This window comes from Mus pahari, chromosome 9 (genome assembly GCF_900095145.1).
Source record: "Mus pahari chromosome 9, PAHARI_EIJ_v1.1, whole genome shotgun sequence".
NCBI classification, from domain to species: domain Eukaryota; kingdom Metazoa; phylum Chordata; class Mammalia; order Rodentia; family Muridae; genus Mus; species Mus pahari.
The window spans coordinates 45,137,727-45,155,803 of NC_034598.1; the positions used below are offsets into that span (position 1 = coordinate 45,137,727).

An 18,077-nucleotide genomic window follows, 5' to 3' on the forward strand; every position below is an offset into this window, starting at 1 on the left:
TCGAGACAGGGTTTCTCTGTATAGCCCTGGCTGTCCTGGAACTCACTCTGTAGACCAGGCTGGCCTCGAACTCAGAAATCCGCCTGCCTCTGCCTCCCTCAAGATAGCTTTCAATTCAAAGAGAAACTGAGAAACTGTACAACTGAGGGTCTGGGCATGTGGTTCTGAGTGGAGCCTCTGCCTAGACTCTGCCAGTGAGGGGCAGGCGCATTGCTCGATGGTGAGGGCTTGTATAGCATCTCTTAAAGATAACTTATTTTTATATTTTTATGTGCATTGATGTTTTGCCTTCAGGTTTGTCTGTGTGATGGTGCTGGGTTCCCTGGAAGTGCAGTGCAGTTACCTCGCAGGTACAAGCCGACCTGTGGTGCTGAGAGTTGAACCCAGGTCCTCTGGAAGAGCAGGCTGTCCTTTTAACCACTGAGCCATCTCTCTAGCTCCCTAGCATAGCATCTCTTAGAACACTTGTTTATTTTCATTTTCTGCACATCTATCCGTCTCTGTAACACATGCCAGCCTACCACCCATCGAGGCCAAGAGAAGGCATTTGGTTCCTTTAACCTGGAGTTACAGATGGTTGTGAGCCACCACGTGGGTGCAGGGACTCAAACCAGGGTCTTCTGGGATAGCAATCAGGGTTCCCCATTGGCCAACTTCCTCTCTAACCCTGGCAGAGAATTAATATATATATGTATATATATATATATATATATATATATATATATATATATATATATATCAGTGACTTGCCTGTGTGTATGTATGTGCCTTGTGCACACAGAGGTCTTGAAAAGGCATCAGATTTCCTGGAATTGGAGTTAGGGGTGGCTGAGCCACTATGTGGGTGCTGGGATCTGAACCTTCATCCTCTAGAAGAGTGACCAATGCTCTCAACCACAGAGCCATCTCTACAGCTCCTGGCGTAGAGTTTCTATGGACCTGGGCTTAGCCAAAAAAATATTAAAATAAATAACATGGGTTTCCTGGTGGCCGTTTTGGCGTGATGACCCAATACTTGGTTTTCCTCCCAAGACCCTTGGCTCACATGGCTTCCTAGAAGCCAGACACTGTACCTACGGGTTCTAGTTTTGTAATGCTGGTCACATCCACACTAATCTCCCACTTATCTGTCTTGCAAGCAGCCATACACCAATCTTATGGGACTTACTCTACTCTGATAGCTGGTCACAAGACATTCCATATTCCAGAAAGATGGTGTTTGGCAGACGGACCTAGAAGATTGCAAACAGGCTGATCCTGGAGATCGGCCAACCCCGGACTCTCTGGTGCCACTTTCTACCTTCCTGGCTGGTCACGGCTCAGCCAGGCAGTCTGCTGTTTATGTCCTGAGCCACAGAGGAAGGAGGGCCCTGGGAGAGACTCAGGGACTCTGGCCTGGGAATGACATGTTAGGCAGATAAGGCTACACAGTGAAACTCTTTATCTAAAACAATTAGTAATTAACTAAAAAGTATTAATGTTAGGTCATCTCTCCTGTCTCTATTACTTGTTCATTTATTTTCTTTCATCTTTTTTTGTTTGTTTGTTTGAGACAGGGTTTCTCTGTATAGCCCTGGCTGGCCTGGAACTCAGAAATCCACCTGCCTCTGCCTCCCAAGTGCTGAGATTAAAGGCCCTCACCCCAACCACTTTGAACTTCTGATCTCTTGTATCCACCCCCAGAGTGCTGGCATGACCAGCTTGTGCCATCCGGAATGCTATGGATGGAATCAGGGTTCTCCTTGCTCCTAGGCAAACACTCCATGAACCGCCCCAGCCCCAGACTTATTCAGGAGTTCACAGATCTGTTTCACCCATTGTACAGATGAGGAAAATGAGGGCCTGAGTGGACATAAAACCTCAGACCACAGTCACTTCCCAAGCAGTAGAAGTGATTGTTCACCAGCAACATGGGACTTTATAGAAGTAGGATGGCAGATTGTTTGCCTGCAGTCTCCTTCTTCCTCAAGTCTTCTCTCTGCTGATGTCTCAAAGTGTCCCGCAGGGGCCCAGTTCAGTGCCATCCCTGGATCTCAAGCCACAGTGTTCTACCCCCTGCAGCACACATAAGAAAACCCCCTAGACTCAGCCAGGCTCTGTGAAGCAGCCACGCGCGCGGCCTTAGGGGAAATGTAGTCGCATCGCGCAGGCCCCGCCCAGGGAACTACGCTCCCGTCGTGCTCCGCGGTGGCAGGCGTGGCGGCCCGGTTGCTAGGACTTGGATAAGCGTGGCGTTCGCGCGGGCGTCCCTCAGGTGAGCAGCCGCCGTAGGGATTCGGCTTCCGCCGTTCCGTTCCAGATCCGCTACGGGGCACCGGGGATGGCGACAAGGCAAGGGCGGTGGACAGGGAGAGAAGGCCTTGTCGGGGCAGATCGCGTAGCCTGAGAGGGCTGCGCGCGTCCCGGGAGGTAGTGGGAGTGCGCGTGCGCGAGCCGTCAACGCTAGTACGCGTGCGCACAGGACTTTTCGCCCACCGCGCCCTACGCCGTTGGTTGGCGGCGCACGCGTGTACCCTACTTCTGATTCCGGAAACCCCGTGATTTCCAGCTGCTTCCGGTTGTATGTTCCGGGTCATTACAGTCCCCTGCCTCAGGGTTATCTATTCACCATCCTTACAGCAGGTGTGCAGTTTCCCTTTAAGCTCTGGTACCCTAAGGGATTTCTTGGGGTATCTTGGTGGTACCAGGGATCGAATTCCGGACTTTGGTTATATTAGACTGGCACTGTACCACTGAGCCCCTTCCCCTCCTTTCAGAAGTGGATTCCAGGAGCTTTCGCTAATCTTTGTGCCCAGCCCCTCATTGGATGATTCCAGGCAGGGACTCTACCCCTGCGCCACACCCCATCCCCTCACAAGGGGCCCTAACCTAAGCTTCAGCCCCTCACTGGAGGACATAGGTAGGCTCTCCACTGCTGAGCTCTGCCCCGAGCCCTCTTCATTTTTTAGTTTGGAAGGTTTCTTGTATCGCTGAAGCTGGCCCCAAACTCCCATCTAGTGGCTTATTGAGTGCCTAGTATTTCAGGCCTGAGCTTGCAGACCTGATGTTTCCTGTCCCTTGTAGCCTGTTCAGCCACGGTCCCATTCTTTTGGACCCTGGACCCAAGGCCCATTGTTTGCCTGCCATTGTTGAATGCAGAGAGGGTGTGGTTCCTCAGAGGTGGGGAGTGTCTGGTGGACTGCAGGTCCTTGTCTGTGGCACAAGGAGCCCCTTTCAAACCTGTTCCCATGCTGGTGTACAGTGGGCACCTGTCACCTAAAACAAGGGAGCTATTCATGCTGGTGTCCACTTCAGTCCCAACAAGGTGAGGTGGTGACCAGAGGAGGAAGCTGGCTTGGTAGACACGGTGAGCTCTAGGCCAACCTGGGCTAAACAGGGAGACTTTGTCTCAAAACAAAAAACGGGAAAATAAGCCGGTTGTGGTTGCACACGCCTTTAATCCCAGCACTCGGGAGGCAGAGGCAGGCGGATTTCTGAGTTCAAGGCCAGCCTTGTCTACAGAGTAAGTTCTAGGACAGCCAGGGCTACACAGAGAAACCCTGTCTCGAAAAAACCAAAAAAAAAAAAAAAAAAAAAGGATACATAAGGGGCCTCTATTGCAATGAACACGAAGGGCCCCTTTGGCCAAGCATCCTGTAGCTGTTAAACTCTGCCCCAGAGTCCCATAAGCCCAGGCGGTTGTCTGTCCCCAAGGCATCCATCTTTCTGTGTCCCTTGTTGTAGTCTTGAGGGGACAAACAAGGCTGTGTTTTCTGCCCTGGAGACAGTGGTGCTTTGTGGCCCAGTCAGGCGCTGTGCATCGTAGGCGTGGTGTATGCCCCGGGGGAAGCCAGATGTCACCATGCCCCTCCTGGGCTCTGCCTGCCATGGGGCCTGTGCAGGGGCCGCCATGGTGACACCGGGATCTCAGACACCCTTGGTGCTGCTCTCCCTTCCTAGTCTCAGGGCTCCTAGTGGCACCTGTGACTCTCTAGTTAGCCCCTAGAGACATTCACTGTTGACCTGAGCCCTGAGAGCCAACAGATGTCCATCGCATAGGCTATTCCTGTGGCCAGGTGGACAGTGGTGGGGGTGGCAGGATGTGGGTGTGATGGTGGTAATGCAGCCACGCCCACTACAGGCAGCCCTGCAGGTCGCCTTGTGGGCACTTTGTTCTCCCTATTTCCTTCTCGTTTGTTTGTTTTGTTTGTTTGGTGCTCTTTATTTACCTCAGGGTTTGAGCAGGGCAGGCAGATTCCCACCGTTGAGCTACACCCAATCCCCTCCTGGGGGATTCTAGGCGCTGCTTGGTCTTGATTGCCAGTAGGTTATGGTTTAGTTGTCAGGGCAAGGCGTGGCAAGGAGCTCACTGTCAGCCGAGCCAGTGATTTGAGGGCTAAGGATGGTGAGAGGGTTCGGTAGCAGGGAACCAGATGGCAGGTGGTCCGTGTGAAGCCTGCTGTGGCACTGCCTGCCTTCTCAGATTTGCCTTCTTTCCCTGTCTAGCTCTGAGTGAGCAAGGAGAAGCCGCTGAGGCCCGAGAGGCTCCGCTCCCACAGTCTTGCCTTTGCTGGGTGCTTGGGGAGCCTGGCTTTTCTCCTGGGTGGAACCATGTGGTGGTGGTGGCTGTCAGCTTAGGCTTTATCTGGGTGCTTGCACAGCAGGCCATGAGCACCGACTGAAAGCTCAGGTGCTGTGGATAGCCAGGTTCCCAGGCTAGCCCACTGAAGCAGGAAGTGAGTTGACTGAGCACACTAGAAGCAGGTCATGGGCACGTGCCTGCCTTTCTTGGCAGGGTCTGCATTCTTCTAGGGCGCATTATAGGCCTGCTACCACCTTTTTCTGGGGAGAGTGGGTTGAGATGGGGTCTTGCTCTGTAGTTCTGACTGGCTGGCCTCCAGCTTACAGCCGCTTTCCTGCGTCTGCCCCAGGTTCTGACAGGTGTGTGCTACCAGGTAGATCACATGGGCATGTCCCATAGAAGCCATCTGGCTGGGGTCAGGTACACTGTCAGTCTAACTGTATGCTTTTTGGGGGTGATCCTGAACTCCATTCCTCCATATATGTATTCACTGTGTAGAAAATGGGACATTTAGCAGTTTGGCAGTCCCGGGCTACGGCCACATCCTCTGCAGGCCTCACCTACTCGAGGGCCCGTGAGGCTCTTCTCTCATGGGCCGCACCAGACAGGTCCCCTCCCACACAGAGGCAGACCTCACCTCCCTCTCACTGTAGGTCTTGAAGCCGCCAAAGCATCAGCAGCCGTTCTGGTTTTTTGTTTTGGTTTTTGTTGTTGTTGTTGTTGTTTCTAGAGACAAGTTTTTTTGTAGCCCTCCAAAGGGCTCGCTTCAGAATCACCATGCTCCAGCTCCTCTGGCCTACATTGCCTGGGATGACAGGGTGCCACCCGGCCTGGTTTACTCGGGGCAGGGTCTGGAAGCCAGGGCTTTGTGCATGCTGCTGGGGTGGGTTGTGGATTTGATCGTAATGAATACCTGTCTCCACACTGTCCTCAACACGGCGTCTGTTGGGACCACGTGGCCTCGTCAGAGCCCTGAAGAGCCCGGCACGATTATTCCTTATGCGGCCGAGGAATAAGCCAACTCTACCTGGCGCTCTGGACTCCTCATTCCCAGGCCTGGCGGGACCCACAGCATCCCAGGCCAGACCCCGCCCCACTGAAGCTGACAGATGATGCTCCAGTTCCATCTCTGTCTCCCACAGTCGAGCCCCGTTGAGGATGGAGCCCACCTCAGGCTTTGCAGAGCAACCTGGGCCTGAGAAGGCTGAAAGTGAGGAGCAAGAGCCGGCGCAATGGCAAGCCCTTCCTGTCCTGTCAGAGCAGCAGTCGGGGGCCGTGGAGCTGGTACTGGCTTATGCTGCACCTGTCCTGGACAAGCGCCAGACGTCCCGCCTCCTCCGCGAGGTTTCCGCTGTCTATCCACTCCCTGCCCAGCCCCACCTCAAGCGGGTGCGCCCTAGCCGCAGTGCAGGCGGTGCGCACTCGGATCTGCTGCTGTGCCTGGCAGGGCCCTCCGCGGGCCCGCGCTCGCTGGCCGAGCTCCTCCCCAGGCCGGCCGTGGACCCGCGCGGCCTGGGCACACCTTTCCTGGTGCCTGTGCCCGCCCGGCCGCCCCTCACCCGGAGCCAATTTGAGGAGGCACGGGCCCACTGGCCTACATCCTTCCATGAAGACAAGCAGGTGACCAGCGCGCTGGCAGGGCAACTCTTCTCTGCACAGGCGCGAGCCGCCATGCAGAGCCACATGGAACGGGCGGTATGTGTGGCCCAGAGGGCAGCGGCGCAGGGGCTGCGGGCAGTGGGCGCCGTCGTGGTGGACCCAGCCTCGGACCGCGTGTTGGCCACAGGCCATGACTGCAGCAGCGTTGCCAGCCCCCTGTTGCATGCTGTCATGGTGTGCATTGACCTGGTGGCCCAGGGGCAGGGCCGGGGTTCCTGTGACCTCAGACACCACCCGGCTTGCTCCTTTACACAGGCCACTGCCACTCAAGGCTCCCGCGCCGGTAGCGTGCGCAAGCTGGACGAGGACGGTCTGCCCTATGTGTGCACTGGCTATGACCTGTACGTCACCCGAGAGCCCTGCGTCATGTGCGCCATGGCCCTCGTCCACGCCCGCATCCAGCGAGTCTTCTATGGGGCGCCCTCCCCCGATGGCGCCTTGGGCACGCGCTTCCGTGTCCACGCTCGGCCAGACCTCAACCACCGCTTCCAGGTGTTCCGTGGCATTCTTGAGGACCAGTGCCGCCAGCTGGACCCCGATCCATAGTCCTGGTGACCTTCTGCTTCTAGACCATTCTCTGTTCCTGGCCAGCCCGCATCCCCTGCAGCTCCATGGCCTGGGGTCCCCCACCCTCTGTCTGAAGACACTGACCACCTGTGCCTGACTGTGGGCCTCTCAGTTTCCAGACTGCAGCTTCTCTGCTGGCTGCGACGACAGTGGGGCTCAGCTCTGGCTTACAAGCCCAGTGGCTGTCTTACAGTCCCCGTGGTCCTCCAGGCTCGGGGCAGGGAGCAGCCATCGAGTATGAAAATAAAGCACCTCAAACCAAGTTGCCGTTTGCACTCAGGTGCCAGGCTGGGCTCGACATGTGCCTCAGGCTGTGGCTTGTGAAGGGGAATGGGCAGCTCTGCTGAGTGCAGCGGGCTCGGCGTGTTTCCAGGGGCAGAAACAACCCAGCAGGCCCCTTTGCCTGTCCCAGAACTCGTGGTTTCATGGGTGTCTGGGTACCTGTTGGCTGTTCATGACCATCCTGTGTACCTCTGTGATGGGGGAGGGGAGGTAGGAGCTCCAGAAGAGTCAGTCTTAGGGTAGTGGGGTGCTTGTCCTCTGAGCAGGATGCTGGAGCACCCGGCATGTGCTAGCTGCTTGGTAGAAGTGGTGACAGGGTTAACTGCGCCTTCCGGCCTCCTACAGGAAAGGCAAGGCCCAGGCTGGGTGAACCAAGAAGTGTGGCCCTGCCTAGAGCAGAGGCAGCGGGGCTTGGGTTCTGTCTGCATCTCCAGAGTACTTCCATCCTTCCTCCTCTAAGGGAAGCCAGGGCCCTTCCTGGAAGACATGCTTTTGAGGCCACCTCCAGTGACCAGGAGGCAGGGTGGGCGGGAAGAGGCTTTGATGCAGGCCTGTGAGCAGCCCAACCTGAGACTCTGGGAGTATAGTGCCGGTGACACCTGGTTGAGCAGGGCCTGAACTTGGACGCCAGGGTGTCCCAGCCACGTTCTCATCTGAAACCCCGTGGGGCCGCGCCTGGCCATGTCCTGAAGGTGGCCCTTGGGAGCTGAGCCACTGTGAAAAGTAGTTACTGCCCTTGGGCCTGCCTGAGGTCCCATCGAGAGCCCCGATGAGTTCCACGCCCAAGTTGGTGTGACCAGGTGCCTGTCATATGGCAGGGAGCTTTATTCTGATTTGATAGGATGGGAGAATGGGGGATGTGTCAGCAGGCGCTCAGTGCCATCTGTGGGGCCACTGGGACCAGGACATCTTGGCTCCAAGGCTCTGGGTGGAATCAGCTGATAGCTTGACCCATCCCCTTTCAGGGATGCTCTGAGGAGACATGACGTGAGGCTGGCCCACCCCCCACTGAGCAGCAGCCAAGCTGGCTAGCCCGCAGCAGTGGGCTGGGTTAGGGTCGTCCTGGTCCCAGTGGCTACCAAACCCTAACACTAGTCTTCTTTCAGGTGGCCCCTTCTGCCTGGGTGCCAGGTCAGCTGATACAGAAATGGCAGGTGAGTTGGCCTGCTCCCCAGGTAGTTTCCCCCACTCCCAGTGAGACTCCTGAGCTGGTTGTGGAGCTGACCAGGCCTTCCCGGCTTCTGCCTTGTAACACCTTGGGTACCAACCACAGAGAGGCACAGATAGGCCACCAAAGAACCATCATCATCCAGCTTGCAGATGATGGAGGGGTGGGGCTTGACAGCTGAGAGGACTGTGTCCGCTCCTCTAGGGGCTGTGGAGAGGCCTCGGGCTGTCTACCTCTTCCTGCCCACCTTGCTAGCCCGACAATTGGACACTGGGTGCCGACCCTGGGCCTTTATACTGACTGTGGCTTCTTCCCTCTACCCCACAAAACACATGCAATGCTGGTGTGTGACTGGCTGCAGCCCAGAGAGGGCTTGGCGATCCTGCAGGGCTGGGTGCTCTACAGCCTGAAGTACAGGGAGGGTGCTCAGGCAGGCATCTGGTGGTAGCAGGCTTCCTGAGGCTCTCCTTCCTGCAGGGAAGGAGAACAACTTCCCCCCGCTGCCTCACTTCCTGCCACTGAAGCCCTGCTTCTACCAGAACTTCTCTGATGAGATCCCCGTGGAGCACCAGGTGCTGGTGAAGAGGATCTACCGGCTATGGATGTGTGAGCCTCTCCGGGTGGGCGGGCCCAACTCAGAGTGCAGTGTCCCCACTGAGTGCAGGAGCATTGTGGTCCAGGGGGTGTGCAAGGCTCATCCTTAATGTGTTGGTAGGGTGGGTCCCTGGGCCCTATCCGAGGTCCCTGGTGACTTACCCACTACTCTTCCATCTTTGTCCCCCTTCCAGTTTACTGTGCCACTCTGGGTGTGAACCTGGTGGCCTGCCTGGCCTGGTGGATTGCAGGCGGAGCTGGTGCCAATTTTGGCCTGGCCTTGCTCTGGCTGGTTATCTTCACTCCCTGCAGTTATGTGTGCTGGTTCCGGCCTGCGTACAAGGCCTTCCGGTAAGCCCTCAGGCTATGGAATCTTAAGACCCACTCCATTGGGTGAACATGCTTAGAACTGTAGACCTGGGACCGACCCATCCAGGATAGGTTTCAGCCACATTACCAATAGTTGTCCTCCACTTATCCAGTGTGGGTGGCTGTTTATGTCATGGTCAGCAATCACTGACTGCTGTCTTGGAGTCGCTGGGATAGAGCCTGGGGTGTAAGATCCTAGGCAAGCAGCTTGTGAGCCATGGGCCCCTGTACCCTCCCTTGGTGCTGTGATGTGGAGTGTCCCTGCAGGAAGGTATGGTCACAGTTCCCCTCCCTGCTGCACCCTCTGGATCGTATGCCTGCACTGGGAGCCATGAGTGTGTGTGTGTGTGTGTGTGTGTGTGTGTGTGTGTGTGTGTGTGTGCCGTGACACAGCTGCAGCCGTGACAGGACGGTTCTTTCTCCACCTGACAGGACGGTTCTTTCTCCACCAGGTAGTTGTAGGGATCAAACTCAGGCCACCAGGCCTGGCAGCAGCAACTCTACCCTATTTTAAGTGTTTATAATGGCTTCAGTGAGCCTTGTGGTCTCCTGACTACAGAGTACCTCAGTGTTGAAGTCCAGTGGGCTAGCTTCAGTGCTTGCTTCTAGAAGGTTCTATCACCCCAAAGGAAGCCAGCCTTCACAGATCTGCTTCCTATCTCTGGATTGGCCAGTTCTGGACACTTAGTATGAGGGCATATACTTGGTAGCCTTCTGTGTTTGTTTCTCTGAGCACAAGGTCCCTCGACTGTGGCGTGTACCAGAGCCTTGCACCTGTTGGGGGCCTCATAGTACTCCAGCCTGTGTCCACCGTCTGTCCATGGGCAGATGCCCGCAGCTGGCTGAGTGCCTGAGGAACAGACTGAGTGGGGATGGCCCGGAGGGCTCGTCAGGAAGACATACCTGCTCAGCTAAGTCATGGCAGGAGCTGATGGCCCTTCACTCTCATGGTGACAAGGCATTTTTGTCACTCTCTCTGACGCTGGGGCTCCAGTTCTGCCTGTGGTGTCAGGCAGTGGCATCCCAGGCTGAGTGCTTGGAGGAAGGCCTTAGTTACTTCAGTCCATCAGGGCCAAGGGAACCATGACACTCAGTCCTCCCTCCTCAGAGTGTGGGTGACTCCTGCATTTTCTGTCACTTGCAGAGCCGACAGCTCCTTTAACTTCATGACATTCTTCTTCATCTTTGGAGCCCAGTTTGTGCTGACCGTCATTCAGGCCATTGGCTTCTCGGGATGGGGCGCGTGGTAAGCAGAAAACAGAAAGATGTCTCCTGTGTGCCTGTGTGTGCCCGTGTGTGAGTCTGCCAGCAACGGTCCAGGCATGCCCAAGTGGGCTGCCTTCCAGACAGATGTTAGGAGAGTGTGCAAAGAGAAAAGCTTGTGCCATGGGCCACCAGTAGGGGGCACTGCCCAGCTGTTCCCAGGCTTGTCTAGATCCGCTCCTCCTCTTTTTTGAGGGTCTCACTATGTAGCCTTGCTGGCCTGGAACTTACAGAGGTTTGCCTGTCTAGCTCCTGAGTGCTGGGATGAAGGCCTGTGCAATTGTGTCTGAGCATTCGTTTCTTCTGGGTCGTAGTCAGAGTCAGATAAGGTGCCCAGACAGCCTTCCCTTTCTCATGAACCATGCTCTCCCACCCTATCCCTGGAAGCTTGAACAGACTGTCACCCACCCCATCACCTGGCCACTCCACCAGTGCCTGATAGGTAGGTGGCAGTCTCAGGACGGATGGGCTACCAAGGGGATACTGAGGGCGGAGCCCTGCCTAGCACCCTCCCATGGTCGCCCAGCAGCCCTGGCCCCTCATCCCACCCCCCAAGCCAGTGGACGGTGGGTGTCAGGACACTGGTGTTGCCACATGTGCCAGTACAAATGACCTACCATTCTACATGCCCATGACTGAGCACATGCCTATAATCCCAGTTCTCAGGAAGGCAAAGGCAGGTGGATGTCTGTGACTTTTAAGACCAGCCTAGTCTACATAGGGGTGAGTTCAGCAGGCAGAAGGCTTGCCTGATGTGAGTGAGGCCCTAAACAACAGAGCAAGAGACCCCAGCTGCTCACATAGACACACAGGCGCACGCCAGGTACCAGGAACAAGCTTAGGAAAACTGCCTCTAGCCTGCAATCCTAGCCCTCGTGCAGGAGCCCAAACCAAACAAATGAGCCAGAAATGGATCCCAGAAATGGGGAGCTGGATGGGTAAGATTGGGTAAGAGTGACAAGCCAGGCGTGGTGGTGCACGCCTTTAACGCCAGCACTCAAGAGACAGAGGCAGGCAGATCTCTGAGTTTGCCTGCCTGGTCTATAGAGTGAGTTCCAGGATAGCCAGGGCTACACACAAAAACCCTGTCTCGAAAAACAAAACAAAAAAACCAACAACAAAAAACAAATTGTGGAGAATGAAAGACACCACACTGATCTGCTGGAGGCATGGAGGCCTTGTTTCCTGTTCCGCAGTGTGCACTAGGAACTGAAACCTGCCAAATGGTTACATTGTGTGTGTAACCATCATTTTGGGTTGGTCAGTCACTTTCTGGTCCTTAACAGAGCCTGGCTCCTTCAAAGGTATTTTTTCCCTCTGTTAAAGTTCTGTACATATGAAGGAGAATAGGCATTCTTTACTGATTCCTTGTTGATTTGTCAGAGCTCTTTGCATATGGTGGAAGGCAGCAGGCCCTTCTCAGTGTGCTGAGCCCTTTTCACTCTCTATCCCCTCTCTTACTCTGCAGTGGTTGGCTGGCGGCTGTTGGCTTCTTTGGGACCAGTGTTGGGGCTGCTGTGGTTATGCTGGTCCCGGCCATCATGTTTTCTTTGTCTGCCCTTGTGATGGCCATCACTATCGTGAAGGTGAGTCCTCTGGTCTCTGTCTCCATCCTAAAACTTACTCTTACCTCACCATTCTGTGTGCACCAGCCACAAAGAACACCCCATGTCTTCAGAGGCAGGCTGTGACAGGGAGTCTTGTTTCCCAGGAATTCTCAGGGTTTGTGGGGGAAGACATGGCTTTCTTCCTAGGTGTCCACACCTCAGATCCCAGGGTAGGGCAAGAGTGTCACTGGTACCAACAGTTTAGGCGCAGGAGCCTTCCCTGTGGGGAGGATAGGACCCCCACCCCACCCCCCTGGCCAGCCAGGTTCACAGGCAGGAGCCCTACCTGGACACGTACCTCCAGAGACAGCACAGGTCTCTGAAGGTGCCGGCAGGGAAAGCAATAAACCTTTCCTTTTTTTTCTTTCTTTTTTTTTTTTTAAGATTTATTTATTATTATACACTGTAGCTGTCTTCAGATGCACCAGAAGAGGGTGTCAGATCTCATTACAGACTGTTGTGAGTCACCATTTGGTTGATGGGATTTAAACTCAGGACCTTTGGAAGAACAGTCAGTGTTCTTAACTACTGAGCCATCTTTCCAGCTCCCCCCCCCCCTTTTTGTAAAAGATTTATATTATATATATATAAGTACACTGCCACTGCCTTCAGACATACCAGAAAGGCATCAAATTACAGATAGTTGTGAACCACTAGGGTTTTTGGGAATTGAACTCAGGACCTCTAGAAGAGCAGTCAATGCTCTTAGCCACTGAACATCTCTCCAGCCCCAAGATAAACCTTTTTAAAAGCCTTTTTTTTTTTTTTTTTTTTTTTTTTTAACTGTTTGTTTCATGGGCATGAACCCAGGGCCTTTCGAATGTGCCAGGCCACCACCCTGCCCAGCCCAGAGCACTTATCCATTCATGAGGTTGCTGTGTGTATAGGAGTGAGCAGCCCAGGCCCCGGAGCGAAGCCTGAGGTCCTTTAGTGCTGACAGAGGGAATCCAAGATGGCACATGGCATCCTTACAGTAGCAACCCTGTCTGTGGTAACAGATCATACTCTCCAAGTGCCAGAGCCACCTTGTGAAGCTAGGGTGGCCGGTGGACCCCTTCACAGAGCCACCTCACATCCCAGGCTAGCCCAGGAACACGGGTACTGTGAAGAATTCTTAAGAGGATGGGCCCCAAATGTGGATGCGAGGCTGCTCGTGGCCATGCTGGGCTAGCAGCCTGGGAAGGCGAGCTGGGCCAGTCTGGCTTCAGGGCCTCCACAGGTTTTTGATTTTTTTTTTTTTTTCCCCAATTGGGAGGCAGGGTCTCATGTAGCTCAGCCGGGTCTCAGACTCACTGGGTAGCAAAAAATGACCTTGAATTCCTGATTCTCCTACCTCTGACTCCAGAGTGCTAGGATGACAACTGTGTCACTGCCCCTGGCGTGGGTGACGCCGGGGTAAGATGGAACCCAGGACTCATGCTCTCCACAGTGTCTCTACCCCAGCCCATGCCTCATGGTTTAGCCTTGGCTGACCTTGAACTCACAAAGGTCCACCTGCCTCTGGCTCCCACATGAGGATTTAAGGTGCACCACCATGCCTGGGTTTTCGTTTATTTTATTCTGAGACAGGGTCTCACTATGTAGGTCTGTCTGTTCTGAAACACTCTGTAGACCAAGCTGGCCTCAAATTCAGAGATCCTCCTGTCCTGCCTCCTGAGCAAAATGACACCACTGTCACACCCCATCTTTTTTTTTTTTTTTTTTTTTTGGTTTTTCAAGACAGGGTTTCTCTGTATAGCCCTGGCTGTCCTGGAACTCACTCTGTAGACCAGGCTGGCCTCAAACTCAGAAATCCACCTGCCTCTACCTCCCAAGTGCTGGGATTAAAGGCGTGTGCCACCATGCCCGGCTCCCATCTTTTTTTAAACAAACAAAAACAGCATCTATTTATCCCAGAGTTGCCTTACATTGCTGGTCTACCATGTCTCAGGACACCTGCCTACCTTGAGCCACCACTACTGTCTCCCTTGAGGGCCGTAATAATACAGTCACAGGTCACATGCACACACATGCATGCATGAACACATGATGAGATGGCACAGTGGGGTGGCACATACCAGCTTGTTGAATTTGGTGTCTTGTCCTGTGGGCTGTGGAGGCAGGTGGCAGTGTGGAGATGGGGTACCAAGTCCTGCACTACCCTGCAGTGTCACTCAGTTCACAGTGGGTCCCTGTCCCTGCCAGTACACTGACTTCCTCTCCTATATCCTTGCCCCTGTCAGGTGCACAGGATCTACCGTGGGGCTGGTGGAAGCCTCCAGAAGGCGCAGACAGAGTGGAGCGCTGGTACCTGGAGGAACCCACCATCAAGGGAGGCCCAGTTTAACAGTTTCTCTGGGAACAGCCTGCCCGAGTACCCTACTGTCCCCAGCTACTCATCCAGCGGAGGCCACTGGCCTTAGGCGGCTGGCTGATCCCAGCACCATGGCTCTGTCTCCTGTCATCACCCTCGGTCCTGAGACCTGAGCATCTCTCAAGGGTCCGTGTTCATCTCTTGCCCAAGCCCTCAGCAAGCACTGCCCAACAACCATTGTCCACTGCCATCCTACCAGAGCCTGGCTGGGTTTGCCCTGGACCCACCTGTTAAGAGGGTAGGAACCCTCAGCCTGTGCAAGGAGAGGCCTCAGTGTCCAAGCGCCTGTCCTTTGTGTTGCTGAGGTGTATAAAGCCAAACTCTGAGCGCTTGTGTAGATAGGTGTGAGTGGACAGTCAGGAGCATGGCGGCTGTGCCTGAATCCTCTGCTCTGCCATCCACTGTACCTGTGCTCCTCTGGACCCTGCTACTTCCTTGTCCCATCCCTTGTGACAGTGACAACCTGCTGTCCCCTCTACCACCCAGGATCCTGAGTAGGCCTCTGCCCACTTATAGGCCCAGATCCACTTGGTTGAGGGTGCTCTGACTGCCAGGAGCCCCCCTCCCTCTCTGTGGGCAACTGGAGGAGAGGAACAGGCTCTGCTGCCTGGCAGGCCATACCCCTAGCCACAGGACTGCCGGGACAGATCTGTGCCTTAGAGAGACCTATACTTCTGCCCACACCCTCTGCCTTCCCGGGGAGGCTGTGGCCTTGCCAGGAGAGCCAATCTGAATCTTGGAGTGTCCACAGCACCTCTGATGACATTGGACTCAATATTCTTCCTTGTGACCTGATGTTACCAGCCAAGTCACCAAGTCCCCTCCCCGCAGGGCCGTGTGCCAGTATCATGCCAAACTATCGGGGCACCTGGCCTCTACCCCATCGTGGCATGGAGATGGAGTCAAGTGCCCACCATAGGTGACACCCTACAGCCACCTACGGCTCTTCCCTGCCCACCCCTGGGAATGTGCGCCCACATGCCATAGTTGGTTTTATTATGTGAGAATGTTCTGGAAATAAATTCTCTTTCTGCAACAGGGCCTCTATCTGTGGATGGGAAAGCATGCGCAGTGTGGAGCCTAGAGGTCGACATTACCGCTACTCTGTTGCCATACACCTTGCTCTTTGAGACCATCTCCCACTGAAACTGGAATTGAAACTCACAGATTTGGCTAAGGGGGCTGGTGAGCTCCAAGGATCCTCCTGCCTCTGCCTGCCCAGGGCTGGGGTCGTAGGCAAGCCCACCATATTCTGCTGTTTACCTGCATGCTAAGCATATGTGGTGACATTCACATTCCCAGAAAATAAGACTACATAACAAGTTCAAAGCCTGCCTAGGCTACATGGGACTCTGTCTCAAAAAGGCTTTAGAAAGGCGGGTGCTCATGGGAGTACCCATGGAAATGGGGTCTTTACAGAGCTTTACTGAACCTGCTGCTAGGGTAGTCCTGGACACCCAACTGCCTGGTGCCATTTAAAAGCAGAGAGGCAGACAGGTGCCTGCTGAGAGAACCACCATGGACAGGGAGATGGGGCGATGTGTCTACAAGACCAAGGACCAGGGCTGCTGGCTGCCATGTGTCACTGGAAGCAGGCAGGGCTGGACTGCCTACAAAGTGGCCACTCTGGAGCCATTCCTCTTTGTTCTTTGCCCTCTGTGTTGTTCCACAGAATGGAGACAGACTTGCCACAGGGGCACCAGATTACTGAAACATCCCTGTAAGCCTTTGTTTTGTTTTTGTTTTTGCTTTTTTTTTTTTTTTTTTTTTTTACAGGGTTTCTCTGTGTAGCCCTGGCTGTCCTGGAACTCTCTCTGTAGACCAGGCTGGCCTCGAGCTCAGAAATCTGCCTGCCTCTGCCTCCTGAGTGCTGGGATTAAAGGGATGTGCCACTGTGCCTGGCTGTTTTTGCTTTTTTGAGACAGGGTTTCTCTGTATAGCCCTGGTTGTCCTCAAACTCAGATCCGCCTGCCTCTGCCTCCCAAGTGCTGGGATTAAAGGCGTGCGCCACCACGCCCGGCCCCTGTAAGCTTGTGTCACACACAACCCATCACCACACATAGGAGTGACAGTTGCTGCAGCACCAGGGGTAGCAACCCCACGTTCTAAAGTTCCCACCCCATCCTCTTTCCATGGTTATGGTGACACTCTGCCTTCAGCTACCAAGGACACTATTGACTTCTCAGACCAAGTGTCCCGTTGTCCTCTCCTGAGTGCTGCCCTTCCTGGAACAATGGCCCAGGTCCCTCTTTGCTTCATTCACACTGGCCTCCCACACTGAACCCTGTCCCCAAAGTCCCTAATACGATCCCACACTGTGACCCAGTCTCTGCCTTTTTCCTTTTAATCTTTTCTAGTTTTTTGTTTGTTGGTTGGTTTGCTTTTTTAAAACAAGGTCTCGACAGCACAGGCTGGCCTTGAACATGCTATGTGACCAAGGCTGGCCTTGAACTCCTGATTGTCTTGCATCCACCTTTTTTGGGGGATAGTGGACGTCAAGATAGGGTTCTTTGTGTAACCCTGCCTCTTCTGAAACTCACTCTGTAGACCAGGCTGGCCTTGAACTCACAGAAGTCCCCCTGCCTTTGCCTTTCACGTGCCACTGCCCCACTTTTGCCTCAGCTGTCTACATGCTGGGATAACAGGTATTATTGGAGCATTCTGCACTGAGTTGTTCTTTATTGGTGCATTCCAGTCACATCTCTTTCTGCTGTCCTTGTTACCTCATCTGCTGGCTGGACAGGATGCTGGGGACACAGTGCAGAACATGTTCATCTCAACTCAGGAAGAGGTTCCGTCAGTGGGTGTGAATTTGGAAGTTTCTCCCTGGAGTTCTCATTTAGGACGGTTCCTCTAATCTTTAGAAAGCTCTGGAATGCTTTAAAATGGGGAAATAGAGGAAAGGTATCTATGGAATCATTGTCCGAATCTGGGGAGTTGGGGTGGGGGAACTCCCAGATGTTAAGTAGATAAAATATACTTGCCTCTTCCCTCCAATGCAGACATTACCAATCAACGAACTACTCAGTATAACAATCTCTGGGCAGACATCACCAATCAATTGATGAATGAATGATTTCCTCCATGCTTTGCATAGGATAGGCATTAGCAAGCAATCTGCCAGACAACGCCTTCCATTCTATGGGCAGGGTGGGCATCACAAATCAACTAATGGACAAATATCTTCATTCTTTGCACAGGGCAAAGATTAGCAGTTAATCTCACAGTCAGTGATGCTCTCTTCCACTCTGTGTACAGGTCAGGCATCAATAATTAAGTCAATATGTCAGTGATGGCCCCCCTCCTACATATAGGGAAGATCAAGTCAAGTGACATCCAAAGGAAACCACGTGGCAGCTCAATTCCAACCCCACTTTTTACACATGAAGCTGAGGCCCAGGACTTGGCGCAGGCACATCCCAAGACAAGGTGAACTCTGACAGGGCAGTGCCTACAGCTTCCACACACCTCCCTAGGGATTAGCTTGGGCTCTAGATCCAGGAGCAACATCAAGAAAACAACGGTGGGGGCTGGTGAGATGGCTCAGTGGGTAAGAGCACTGACTGCTCTTCCCAAGGTCCTGAGTTCAAATCCCAGTAACCACATGGTGGCTCACAACCATCTGTAAGAAAATCCGATGCCCTCCTCTGGGGT

General features: G+C 54.2%; 2 protein-coding genes across 2 annotated transcripts; both read left to right on the plus strand.

The window, feature by feature from the left end:
• The first annotated feature begins 2,184 nt into the window (after positions 1–2,184).
• On the plus strand, positions 2,185–15,459 carry Scamp4 (secretory carrier membrane protein 4). Its single transcript, XM_021204990.1, has 7 exons — positions 2,185–2,254; positions 8,176–8,223; positions 8,715–8,843; positions 9,026–9,182; positions 10,345–10,446; positions 11,932–12,049; positions 14,293–15,459. Exons 2-7 carry the CDS (start codon positions 8,217–8,219, stop codon positions 14,470–14,472), a joined length of 693 nt encoding a protein of 230 aa, XP_021060649.1. The 5' UTR covers positions 2,185–2,254; positions 8,176–8,216; the 3' UTR covers positions 14,473–15,459.
• Adat3 (adenosine deaminase tRNA specific 3) lies at positions 2,191–7,409 on the plus strand. The gene is made up of 2 exons (XM_021204989.2): positions 2,191–2,254; positions 5,704–7,409. Exon 2 carries the CDS (start codon positions 5,720–5,722, stop codon positions 6,764–6,766), a length of 1,047 nt encoding a protein of 348 aa, XP_021060648.1. The 5' UTR covers positions 2,191–2,254; positions 5,704–5,719; the 3' UTR covers positions 6,767–7,409.
• Positions 15,460–18,077: the final 2,618 nt, after the last annotated feature.